The sequence below is a fragment of the Canis lupus genome, chromosome 1, assembly GCF_003254725.2.
Source record: "Canis lupus dingo isolate Sandy chromosome 1, ASM325472v2, whole genome shotgun sequence".
In the NCBI taxonomy this organism is placed as follows: Eukaryota; Metazoa; Chordata; class Mammalia; order Carnivora; family Canidae; genus Canis; species Canis lupus.
In genome coordinates, this window is record NC_064243.1 from 35,322,088 (window position 1) to 35,335,203 (window position 13,116).

The 13,116-nt window shown below is 35.9% G+C and overlaps 1 protein-coding gene across 6 annotated transcripts in view; it reads left to right on the forward strand.

The window, feature by feature from the left end:
- PHACTR2 (phosphatase and actin regulator 2) overlaps positions 1-13,116 on the forward strand; it is a 205,669-nt gene that overhangs the window by 181,942 nt on the left and 10,611 nt on the right. For all 6 annotated transcript variants that reach the window (XM_035700908.2, XM_025422451.3, XM_035700907.2 and 3 more), the window contains one exon: positions 6,145-6,221. In XM_035700908.2, the coding sequence (XP_035556801.1) occupies positions 6,145-6,221 (77 nt within the window). The remainder of the gene's footprint in view (positions 1-6,144; positions 6,222-13,116) is intronic.

Genomic DNA, 13,116 nt, shown 5'->3' on the forward strand with positions numbered 1-13,116 from the left:
CTTTTATAAATATAATTGCCACATCCACCATTCCCAGCTAGCTTGATATTCAAATGCTTAACTTCACAAAGACAAGTAGGGGGTGACCAGGAAAATGAGTAAAGATCACAGCAGGTGTAAAGTATGCAAGCAGTTGGAGTCTCAATGATTAAATTTTCCATATCCTAGAAATAGTTTCTAATTCATATCTGTTGTTGAAAGGTTAAACTCATTCGTCTCCAGTTATAATGGAGACGATTTTTCTTTTTAACTTTGTGCTGAAACAAAAATAGATTTTTGTGCTGGACTTCTAAGCTGCAGAGGAAGATGTATTTGGTCAGTTTTTCTATTGCAGGCTGAGCGTCTGTTCACGAGTACTTTAAAGACACATGACTGGCATCTCCCCTGCAGAGCAAACTTTGAGCCCCAGAGCACAGTCAGAGAACCCCTCCCTCCTCACATACGAGGCTGATTTTTTACCCTGTGACATTGTTGCTCCTATTTCTCCTTACACTGTGAAAATCTAAAGGGCAGCATTTTTAGAACTGGATTTATATTGTAAATATTTTTTCTCAGCAAAAATAATAATTTCTTTTAGAATAAAAAATATTTAGAATCATTTCTTTTAGACTAAAACAGTGTTAAAAATGAGAATAATTCTTTTAGATAAAAAAATGTCTTTTTAAAGATAGAAGGTAGAAAAAATGCAACAATTTAAAATGTCAGTAATGTAATTACATTATGCATACATAAGTGATTCATGTTTGTTGGCAAAAATTGGAATATTCAAAAATATAAAAAGAAATAACAATTATAATGTACATCAAGGCATATTATTTTCTACCTAACACTGAAAAAAAATAAAGTTATTTGTTTTCTCTAGATGTTAGGAATATAATGAAATGTTAGTTATTGCCCAGATATACTAAAACTATTAATGGTCTTAATGTATTTTTTATTTTAGAATGAAAATAATACATGCTAATCATCATTATTATAACAAATATTACTGGATTTCTGTTGCTTTTTACTGTAAAACACTTCCTAAAGCATAATGATCAGGTTAAAGATAGTGTATTTTATTCAATGAGTATATATTTTATTCTGTAAGTAATATATTTTATACCAATTAGGTATAAAAATCTATAACTTATCTTTCATGTTTTACTTTTTATTACTTTTGAACTGTATATCCCATTTAGAGGGAAAAAAAAACTGTTGGAACGTAGTATTTCTACCTCTGCTCTCAAAATAAACACTCAACTTCCTGCCTCCCAAAGGATCTATCCCTTCTCTCTCTTAGTACTATGTCTTAGCCCCACTAAGGTATTACTTTGCATTATTAAAAAATCTTTGAAGTTCAAGTATAAAGAGAAGGGATCAGGAAGCAGTCAATAAACAATCAATGCCCTTTCTATGAAAACACTGTAGAGAATCTCATATATATGCTAGTCTTATTAAATTGCTCAAATTGGGAAAGAGAAGTGGTGGGAGAAATGCCTTATTAATTGTGAATTTTTTTGTCCCCTCCCTTATTAATTGTAAATTTGATTGAGCTTAATTCACCTTTAAGATACCATTTTTAATTTTAGAATTCTTGTATTTGAGTAGAACACTAGAAACATACACACATACAGTAAGAGATAGTGTCTATCAGTATCTGTGCTCAAGTAGATAGATGACCCCTAAGATGGCAGAACAGACAGAGCCAGAGAAGGCCACCTTCCTGGGTAGGTTATGGGAGCTCCATCCATGGTAGAGATGGGAGGGCAGGTTTTGGAGCTGGGCCCTTAAGGGTTTGTTTTCTGATTTGGCCACTTGGAAGATGTTTGATTTTTGCCAAGTCATTTGACTTTGGTTTCCTCACTAGTAGAGCCACTTATATCCATCTTGGGAATTAGGTAGTATATCCATAAAATTCCAGCTCATCAATAAGTAGTAGTGCTTACCAGTGTTACATTCAGGGTAGGCTTGATAACCTAAGCTTTGTTCCCCATTGGTGACGTTTTCACTGTGCACTGAAGGCTCAGTTTACAATCTAGTCTAAAATTATCTAGTGAAAGAGAATTGAAAATTCAGTTGATAGATGGGTTTGTCCAAGAAGTTATTCAGTAATTATTTATTAAAACCTTATAATATATTAATAACTGTCTTAGATACTAAGTACATAAAGATGAACATACTACCCTTCCAGGAATGCACTGTCTAAACAGGTCACAGGAAAGACTGAGATTTTAATACTATGCACAAATATTCTTGGCCTGTTCCTGGTTGTCCTGCAGCAAAGAAGAGTACACTTACCTACACATGGCATTGAGCTTGATAAGTAGTCAAGAAATTGCCACCTTGTTCCATATCAGATTTTTATCAAAGAAAGAAGCAAAAAAAATATCAAATGATGGGATCTCTAGTTAATCCTGGTCTCACAAGTTAACTCATGTTATTTGAGAAGGCAGCAGGGTCCATTTTTCAACAAATCACCTGTTGCTTCTGGCCAGGTGGCCCTTGAGCTGACTGGAAGAGATTAAAGAGACCTTCTAACACTAGTTATCACTAGTCAATTTTAGACTTAGTTTCAGTCATTTTTCTTTCCTTTTTCCTCTCTGTAATTCTCATGGTATCAAAAACATACAGTGTATTTGGTCTCAGGGGTGTTGTTTTGTTTCAATCTTAGAAATACCTGGTTTCTAGGGTGCCTGGGTGGCTCAGTCACTTAAGCATGCAACTCTTTTTGGCTCAGGTCATGATCTCAGGGCCATGAGATGAAGCCCTGCGTTGGGCTCCACATCCGGGAGGGAGTCTGCTTGAGATTCTCCATCACCCTCTGCCCCTCCCCCACTCTTGCATACAGGCTCTGGCTCTCTCTCTAAAATAAGTAAGTAACTCTTAAAAAAAAAAAATACCTGGTTTTTGCTCAGTGACTTACAGTGTTGGCCCAGTTAAGCACTGTTCAGGCTCCATTCTCACTAAAGCAGCCTAGCTGTTTCTATCCTGTATCTTTCTACAGAATCAGTCCCATTTACATTTATGGGAAGAGTCCTTATGCCTAAACTCTAGTCTTATTTGCATAGAAGGGAATTAAGGTTATAGTATCTATATTTTCTGAACATAAAGGGTCTTTAATTACTCCTTTCCTCTCATAACCCTGTCAGGAAACCTGCTCTTTAAATAGTAAGAGGAAGCAACTCTTGGAATAAAATTGTGGTAGTTCTGAAGCGAATTTTTTAAAGGAGTATTGCATTTCTTTAATTGCGTATAGTCACATCTTGCTGATGTATATTTTCAAACTACCAGTCCCTATAATTTCACATTGCATTCATTGCCTAAAACTGACTCATTATTCCTAATTACAAACCAGCATACACAGCATGGAGATCTGAGGCAATTATCTGGATGACCTAGGTCCTGAAGCTCATTTCAATGGAAAGACTGTGGGACTTGAAGTATGAAGGCCTATGTATGAGCCCCATCTTTGTCCCTTAGCGCCCATTTGATTTCTAGCAAGTCAATCAGTCTCTCAGAGCCTGATTTTATTATTTGTAAGATGATATGGTGTTCAGGTTATCAACTCCTTAGTGACTCAACCATCTTCTTTTGCTCGACACTTCTGAGATGGCTCCTTCATTCTCACATCTGTGCCTGTTGCTCCTTGGCCTCTCTCTCCAACCCCATGGCATCTCATCCTCCCAGGCCTCTTTCTGTACCTTGGCTTTCTCACAATGTGGTTTCCTGAGGGTAGTCACATTTTTTACACAGCAGCTAACTTCCAAGAAGAGGAAACAAAAGATGCAGGCTACTTAAGGCCTAAATCCCAGACTGGCACACCCTCACCTCTACTGTGTTCTGTTGTTTAAAATGGTGGGAAAATTCATCCAGATTCAAGGCTGGAGAGTTAGACTCCACTTCTTGATGATAGAATTATAGTCACATTGCAGATGAGCATGTGAGATATGCCCAAAATTCTTGAACTGACTTTCTCAAGAAAAATACTTATATATACAGTCATAAATGAATTGTAGATGTTACTAATGTAAGGGATGTGTAGCACACAATTTACAATTAAAAGTAAACTATAGGGTACTCTTTTTTGTAGATTCTATATCTCAATTGATTCTAAACAAATGCTTTCATTGACTTTTGCCAGACTCTTAGATTGGTAGCCAACCTACTACTGAGAATAAGGACTTTGCCTTATTTGTCTTTGAATCTCCTTTAGTGACATTTTCTTCTTGCACATAGTAGACTCTTTAAATAACAATGAAAGAATTGTTAATCACAATCTTAAACTAAAATTTAATTCATCTTGGGGCACCTGAGTGGCTCAGTCAGCTAAGCATCTGCCTTCGGCTCAGGTCATGATCCCAGAGGCCCGGGATCAAGCCCTGCATTGGCCTCCCTGCTCATTTGGGAGTTTTCTCACTCTCCCTCTGCCGCTCCCTCTTCTTGTGCTCTCTCTCTCTCTTTCTCTCTCTTGTGTGCACTTCGTGTCAAATAAATAAAAACTTTTTCAAAAAACACAATAAAATTTAACTATCTTTCAGAGGTTTCATAGTAACAACATTCTATTAAATACTTACAGTGTACAAAGCTCTTTCATATATGCTCTTAATTAAACCTTATAATACTGTGAGGAATTCTCATCCCTGTTTTCCAGAGGGGAAAGCAGGTTTTGGAGCAAAATAATTCACAGAGGGTCACATTGCTATTGAAGGCATAGATAGGACAACAACACATGACTTCTGACACCAAGAGTACTTTCTACTTCCTCTATTGAAATCTTAAATTCAGAGGAGAAATTTAAAGTGAACATGGAAATAGAATTCTCTGCCACTACCCATATTAAAATAACTTCTTTTCAAGTAAGTCTTTCTGATAGATGTTAACTGGCATTAGTATAGGGTGGGTTCATGGTTTCAGCTCCTAGTTTAGGTATCAGTATTTACAATGAGTATGACAAAGTATCCTCACTGTTGATCTCCCTTGTGAGACAAAATGGATGGTCTTAACCACAAGGGACTCAGGCCCACAAGTATCTCTCTGCTTGCTTTGTCTCTTTCAGAACTCAGTAGCAAGAATTATTGCCATAGTTCCCAGCCACAGGTTCCCCATAGAAACTGCAGTGGCTGAGGAATACATGTAAGGAGATGAGACGATCTGTGACTGCAGGATTTAAATAGAACACTAACAAGCATGTTGGGGGAAAGCTTGTATATTGCAGAGTGACAGTCAGTGATGGGAGGAGGCCAGAGAGGGGCCTCAGAGGCTCAGGGCTTCCCTCTGTCTTTTCCCTTTTTCTAAAATTCGTTGTTTTCCAACCACAAACTAGGTTTTCATATCTCTCAGTGAAGTCATTCTCTGTGGTTTGCAGTATTCTCTGTTTGGACTGCAGAGTCTGTTTCTCATAGAGGTTAGGTTATGGGGATGTTTTTATTAATATTTTTTCTTTACATGACAGATAAATTATTTGTAGAGAAATCAGGAAATAAAGAAAAATACAATGTAGAAACCAAAAACCATCCATGATCCAGGCACTATTATTAATAGATAACTGATGTTAACATTTTGATGATTCTCTCAGCTTTTCAGCTTGAAGGATGTAAGCATCTCTTCAAATCCTGACATCTACATGACATGGGTTATGTGTCTGTTAAGTAGTGATAGTAATCACATCCAATTATACATTTTCTTTGAGTGTCTTTAAGTGTTGTGCTGAAATTTTTCATTCTGATTGACTGAACTTTCAATATGCAAGAATAAATAGCAACTGCTTTTTCAGTAGGTCTATGGCAGCTAGTCAGAGCCAAGTGGCTGTGAGTGGTATGAAATGCAGAAGTTTCATAGGAAAATGACATTGTTTCTCAGAAAATCTTATGGTTTTCTATCCTTGTGGCCACTGAAGGTGGGGGATATATGTGACTCAGACCAGACCCCAGGATGAGTTTAGCAAAGGCCTTCTTCATCTCCTCCTTGTCAATGACACTTGAAGGAAATCTGCCCTGGTTTTAGTTTGGCTATAGCAGGATATTGTCTTACCTTTACCTAGTAGAAATGAGGATCTTTTTTTGCAAGACACTTCTTAAAAGAATGTCTGCTTTGTTAATGCGTATATGCTGGGGATTTATGTGACCTAAGTAACAGTTCTGTTTATTTTTTTTTCCTATTTAGGCAGCAATAAGGAAAGAACTAAATGAATTTAAAAGCACAGAAATGGAAGTTCACGAAGAGAGTCGACAGTTTACAAGGTAGGAGAGCAAAATGCAGTTCAGCATATTTTATGTTCTGTGTGTTTTACCACAGTTAACTTTTTTTTAAATACAGATGAACATAACACCATCTAATGAACATTTCTAAAATTAAGTCTTTTTTTTTTCTTTCACAGAAGTCTGAATCATTCCAAAGGGCTATGTGCTGGTTTCTTTCTTAGTCTTATTTTCTGGGCCAGGAGACAAGCCTTAGAATCATTTATTCTGTTCTTAAAGAGACTCAGTTCAAGTTTTATGCCCAGAACAGATGAGAGAGCCACTATGGGCACCTGTGTGTCTGTTTTGGACCCACAGTAACATAACTTAGAGTAGATAGAAACTCCGTTTTCAAAAGACCTAAATTAGACTAGGAATCTAATTTTTACTGCTGCTGCAGAAGATTACAATCATCCTACCCTTTCTTCTCCCAGTACCCTTTGGTTTCAGTTTATTCCTCTGCGAAAACCAGAAGGGACCTGAGTAATCATACAGTCTGACCGCCCGCACCGGTCCCCCCCCGCCCCCAGCCCGCCTTCACAGGTGTTCTGTTTATTTCTCTCTAACATGTATGTGCTTTGCTTTCCTATAACATGTATATTCCCAAAAAAATTTGCATGTCAATTAAATCTTTAAGAATTGAATTGTTAGAATACATAACAGGACAGATGATTACTTGAAGAAGATCACAGTAGGTCTTTTTGGAAAGCAAATACTGATTCCCTAGGCTCAAAACAGCCTGTGCAAGACAGGCGTACATTATAGTGCCACTCTATCCACAGTGATTCCTGTTGGTAGTGGTATTCCATGCTGAGAGCATGTCCCATTAAAAAAATAATAATAATGGTATAGCTTCATAATTTAATAGCAAACCCCTTCCCTGAAGTTGGTAGGGGCCTCCTTGCTCCAATGCTATTACTCCTATGATAATGTCTGGTATGCAGAAGAAACTCCCCTTTCTTTTAGGGGAGTTCTATTTGTTTTTGTTCCTCCTATATCATGTTTTTTAATAAATGCATCCAGGGCTGTTGGCCATCTGAATTTATAGGATTTTTCTCTATTTGAGGGCTGCATCCTATCCCAATCAACTCTTAGACCAGTGACATACCCATATCAAGCCAGACCTATTGTCTCTGCCTTTTCTCCCTTCCACTTGTGTGGGGTCAGTGAAAGTTCATACTGATATTTGACTCCTGTGGTCATACTACTCCAGTAAAGTTGATCATAATAAGGTGGCTGAATATTTATGGTGACATCGAGTTGGCTGGGACCTCCCGGTAACTGAAAAGATAGCATGCGCACGTGTTTGTGCTTTTGAGTCCTGACCCCTGAGATATAGTGACTGCACTCAACATACTCTATGTCATTCAGAATAGTTTGACTTCTGCATAGTTTTCCTAGAAATCATAGTATCTTATTACCTCATTTTCATTTGATATAATTATATGAAGAATAAACTAAAATAGAAAATAATCAAATTTTTAAAATGCATTTCTCTGGAAGTTCTCAGTTTTATGAAAAAATATACATTTACACTGAAAGAGGTTCTTTCTCTTCTGTTGTATGCTATGAACAGGTAAAAAAAAGGTTACAAGGAGAATAAAGGTCATCATTGCATCTATATTTGTTATGGGCACGAATGATATATTCTAATAAAGCTTCAAACAGAATAAAAATCCTTCAAATAAAAATGAAAACACTCTTCGCTCCCTTCTTCCTCAACTTCACTTCTGTTCTCATAGCTAATCACTGGTAAAAGTTTGGTTTAGATCCTTCTAGACATTTTTCTGCATTTATAAACATGTAGCTGAATATGTATGATCTGCATATATGTACACATGCCTTTATGTACATCCTCGGAGCATCTAAAAAAAGCTGTCCATGTTAGTATATCTTATTCATTTGAATGACTTTATGGCATTTTATAGATAATATACCATTAGTTATCAAATAATTATTCTAGTGATAGATGTTATGGAATTTTCAGTGTTTCATTAGTAAAACAGTGACTTAACTTTCTTTCTAAGTATATCTTTGTTCATACATTGCCAATATTTTCGTACTAGTACCATGAGTGGATTTGCTAAGTCACTGGATATGTATTTTTTACATTTTGAAAGATGCTGCTATGTGACCTGCAGTTTATGAGCAGTCCTAGTGTATCACCCTCATCAGCACTGGTGGGATAGGACACTGGTGGTGGTGGTGGCAAGGGGTATATAGTCTAAAGAATAAACAACAATATTTTATTTTGTTTATTTCTATAAGGTTGGGTATTTTTATATATCTTTATCGACCATTTATTTTTAATTTTTTATTTACTTTGGTGAGCTTTCTTTTGGGTTATCTTTTTCATGTGGATTAGTAAAAACTCCTTAGATATTGTGAATATTGATTCTTTATTACATATGTCACCATACTTTTCCTCAATTTGTTGTTCATGTTTTAACTTTTTCCTAGGTCTTTTGTTTAAATTTTTGCACATTCAAATGTGTCTATATTGTTACTTCGACTTCATTGTCTTGTGTCTTCATTGTACTTTTACTTCTTATGTCTTGTGAAGATTATAGAGTATAAGTCTATTATCTTCAATTTTTACATACGCTTTTTTTTTTTACACTTGGATTTTTCATCCATTGGGCATTTATTTGTGTGATTCAAGAGAGTAAACTAACTTTACTTTGTTCTGACTCAGTAGTCAGGATGGATGGATAAAGAAGGTGTAGCATGTATATATATGATGGAATATTATTCAGCCATCAAAAAGAATGAAGTCTTGACATTGTAACCATGTAGATGGAGCTAGAATGTATTATGCTAAGTGAAACAAGTCAAAGAAAGACAAATGCTATATGATTTCACTCTTACATGGAATTTAAGAAACAAAACGGATGAACATAGGGGAAGGTAGAAAAAAAAAAGATGGAGGCAAACCATAAGAAAGTCTTAATTATGGAGAACAAACGGAGAGTTGAGGGAGGTGGTAGGGGGATGGCCTAAATGGGTGATGTCATTAAGAAGGGCATGTGTTGTGATGAGCACCAGGTGTTGTATGCACGTGATGAATCACTAAATTCTACTCCTAAGACCAACAGTACACTATATGTTAACTAACTAGAATTTAAATAAAAACTTGAAACAAAAATAAATAAATAGATCAGTAATCCATTGCCCCATTTATTTCTCCCTTGATATGAAATTCTTCCCTCATATACACATGAATCAGTTCCTGGATTCTTTATTATGCTCTAGTGATCTGTTGCCTAGCTATACACTATGTCACACTGTTTAATTAGAGTAGATTTGTAGTCCGTTTATATATCTGGTAGGGTATTTTTTCACATTCACAATTCCATTGGCTATTTTTCTATATTTACTCATCTACAGAAATTTAGAGTACTTGTATAGTATAAAAGTATATCGATATCTTTATTGTTTAAGTAAATATTAATAGATGTAAATAGGGATGAGCTGAATTTCAAGAGAAAATTATAGGCTTTTTTTTTGGTAACAAGGGTAAGATTTAAAAGTTTTCCAAAAAATATATTGATTAGCACTCTTTAAAATGTCTATACAGATAAGGAAAAATTAAATATTCATATCCCTAAGATAAATATGCCTTGCTTAAGTACTCCTTAAAACCTGGCAGCAAAGCCAACGTCTGCTGCTTTTTTTCCACTAATTTGTATTACATCATTAGAGTTGCATTCCAGCAGAGAAATCTTTGGCTCTAAGACTTAAAAAATCATGCTTACAATTTTCAAATTGTTTTCAGTATTTATTTTAAGAGGAAGATGGTTTGGTAAACACTATTGAGTCTAATCAAAATAATACCAAAATATGATGTTTTTACATTTAGAAAATTGCTTATGTAGAAGATAGTGCTGCTCTTAGCACCAGCTACCCTTGGAAGGAATATACAGGCTGTGGATCATTACCTATCCCTTTAAATGCAATCTAGATACAGAGCAGCTTACTTATTAGCTCTTCTTATTAGTGCCAGACATCATCTCCTTATATCAAGTAAGCCTGCCATTCAAAACCTAAATCTATTAACTGTCTGCAGATTTAGAGCGGTTAATAAAATGGTTGAGGCAGCCCTGATCTCTCTGCCGAGGCATCTCTTTATCCAGAGATAATCTTTCACACAGTGTTGTATCTAAGTCAGCACTGGAAGAATCAAAGAGTTTTGGAGAGAATCACAAAAAGCTGATAACATTGGTTGCCTCTGGGGAGGAGAATTGGTAAGTAGGGGAATGCAGGAGAAGGAGGTTTTTCACTATGAATTTTTGGAATACGAGAGTTTACTATCAAAAACAAATATTTAAAAGAAAAATAAAGGATCCATTCCCTAAGATGAAGATTCCATCATAGTAGCTTTTTTTGAATAATGTGCTAGCACTAAAATTAACTGACATGTTTGATCTGCAGCAGTGAAGAATTAGAGTGATCCACCCTTTCATCTAATTCCCCTAGTTTCTCCTAGTATTTTTTAGATAGCTCTCTGGCATTGTAATGCATTCTGGGGCCATGAAACAAGGGTGAGGCCTAGTGGTTCCCATGAGACTTCATCCTGTGGCCTGAGAGGTACCAAGTTCTAACCTTGGCTTCTTAGAACACTCACTCCTCATCTGGCCACATCCAGTGTTTTCTGCCACCAACAGCTGCCCACCCAGCCCACTGTTCAAAACTCAAAAGACCATTTGACGGGCAATGTATTATTTAATAGGATTATTGCATTTTAGAAGGAGATCACCATAGCAAAGTAATGCCACTTTCCTTTCCATAGTAAATGACATTTTTACAACTTAAAATAATTCACTAAACTATAAAGATAAATTGTATGAAAGGTCAAATTTTACTTAAAAACTAAATTTTAAAATGGTTATAACTAAGTGGTAAGATTATGCATAGTTGTAATCTTTAAGATATTCTCTGTTTTCCAGAATTTTTTTTAAGTGTCCACATGGACTAGATTTATAATCAAGAGAGAATACCACTTTTATAAAAGCAAACTTTGAATTCTTAAGTAAGAGTGTTTTTTAGAGTGTGAAGTGTAGGACTTTCATGTTTATAATTCTATTAGCTTATAAATTATTTATTTGTTATGTTAAGCAAAGAATCATTGAATTGACACTCTTAGAATCAAAGTGGGTCTCCAGAGATCACTGGCATATTGTTAAGGGGAAAAATCAGGATACTGGTAAAGCTGTAAATAGCAATGGTATGTTTTATTTAAAATTCAGATGCAGGGATCCCTGGGTGGGTCAGCGGTTTAGCGCCTGCCTTTGGCCCAGGGCGTGATCCTGGGGTCCCAGGGATCGAATCCCACATCAGGCTCCCTGCATGGAGCCTGGTTCTCCCTCTGCCTGTGTCTCTGCCTCTCTCTCTCTCTCTCTCTCTCTCTCTCTCTCTCTCTGTGTGTGTGTGTGTCTCTCATGAATAAACAAATCTGATCTTTAAAATAAATAAATAAAAATAAATAAAATTCAGATGCATAGAAAAAAAATAGGAAATAACATCCATAAGCTCTTAATAGTTTCTTATTAAATGGAGTTATAGTTTGGGGGGGCTTTTTTCTTTACTTTTCCAACTCTTTTAATGTGACTATGTTGAAATAGGTGTGTGGGTGTGGGCATGTATATTTAAAGTAATTATCTTGTTCTATACCATCTTGAGTGATGACTCTCACATAGATTTACAGCTAAACTGCTTTTCAGCTAATAGATATGCTTATCAAAATGTGACGTAGGAGCAATTATGTGTGGGACTTCAATCAAAATAAGGGGTGCTTCACAGGGGAATGATGAAGCTTTTTCTGTAGCGATGTTCTCTTCCATGGGTGCTGCATGTACCCAGACAGAAACTTTAAAAAGTTGCAAAATGCTGCTTTAACCACCAGAGTTGAAAGCATATAGCTGAGTATTTGGAATCATAAAAGCCCGTCCAGCATATGGTCTGACTCCTCAGGTAGAATTAGGAGCTGTGATTTAAGAGAACCTGCTTGTTTGTTTAACATGTATTTGCCTTGACAATGAAACCCTTTTAAATAAAGGAGAAATGAATTATTCAGGATTTCTGTATCTATCAAACAGGTCTAAAGTATAGGAAAGTAACATTTTACATTTGTGAGTAATTTTCTATTTTCTATTACCTGAATGATTTTCAAGAAGGTAAGTATTTATATATTAATTTGTGGAGAACTCATCTTTACGGAAAAGCATGATCTTTACCTGAATTCTATGACTTAAAAATAGTTACCCTTCCCCATTCACTTCCTCTTAACAGTATGAAAAATAAGAGATATGTATTCCAGTTTTAATAATAAGAAAATATAGGTAACTTCAAATTTAAGCCTCAGGAGAGTTCTGAAAAAAGAGTGGACGAAAAGCTTCAGTATCCTTAGGGCTTCAACTGGAAGCTTAAAGCCGAACTGTCATTCTGTCAGATAGGCAAACTTCTTAGGAGGTAAAGCTGAACTTCTCATATTTCAAAATGAGTACATACCATTGAGTAGTAACAAATGTAAGAACAATTTACATTTTCAGTACCTCTAACCATAAAATTTGGAGCTGAATTTGAAGAAAAGATGCCTGATTTAAACAGGATATAAACATCCTTTTCTGATATGATAGTAAGAAAATGTATGAGGTTTGTTTTGTGGGTTCTTTTTTTGTTTGGTTTTTGGTTTTTGTTTTTTTAAAACCAGATCTGACAGTCCATATGAAAAGAGGGTACATTTCTGACCCTAGCTTTGTCAGCATATTGTTCATTCACACTATCGGTTGATCACCTTCTCTTAGCGGGCCCTAGGAGCTATGCCGATGACCTATGACCTTCCAGCAATCCACATGTGGAATTTGTTCTCTAATGGGATCCGTGGGCAAATAGTGCCTGC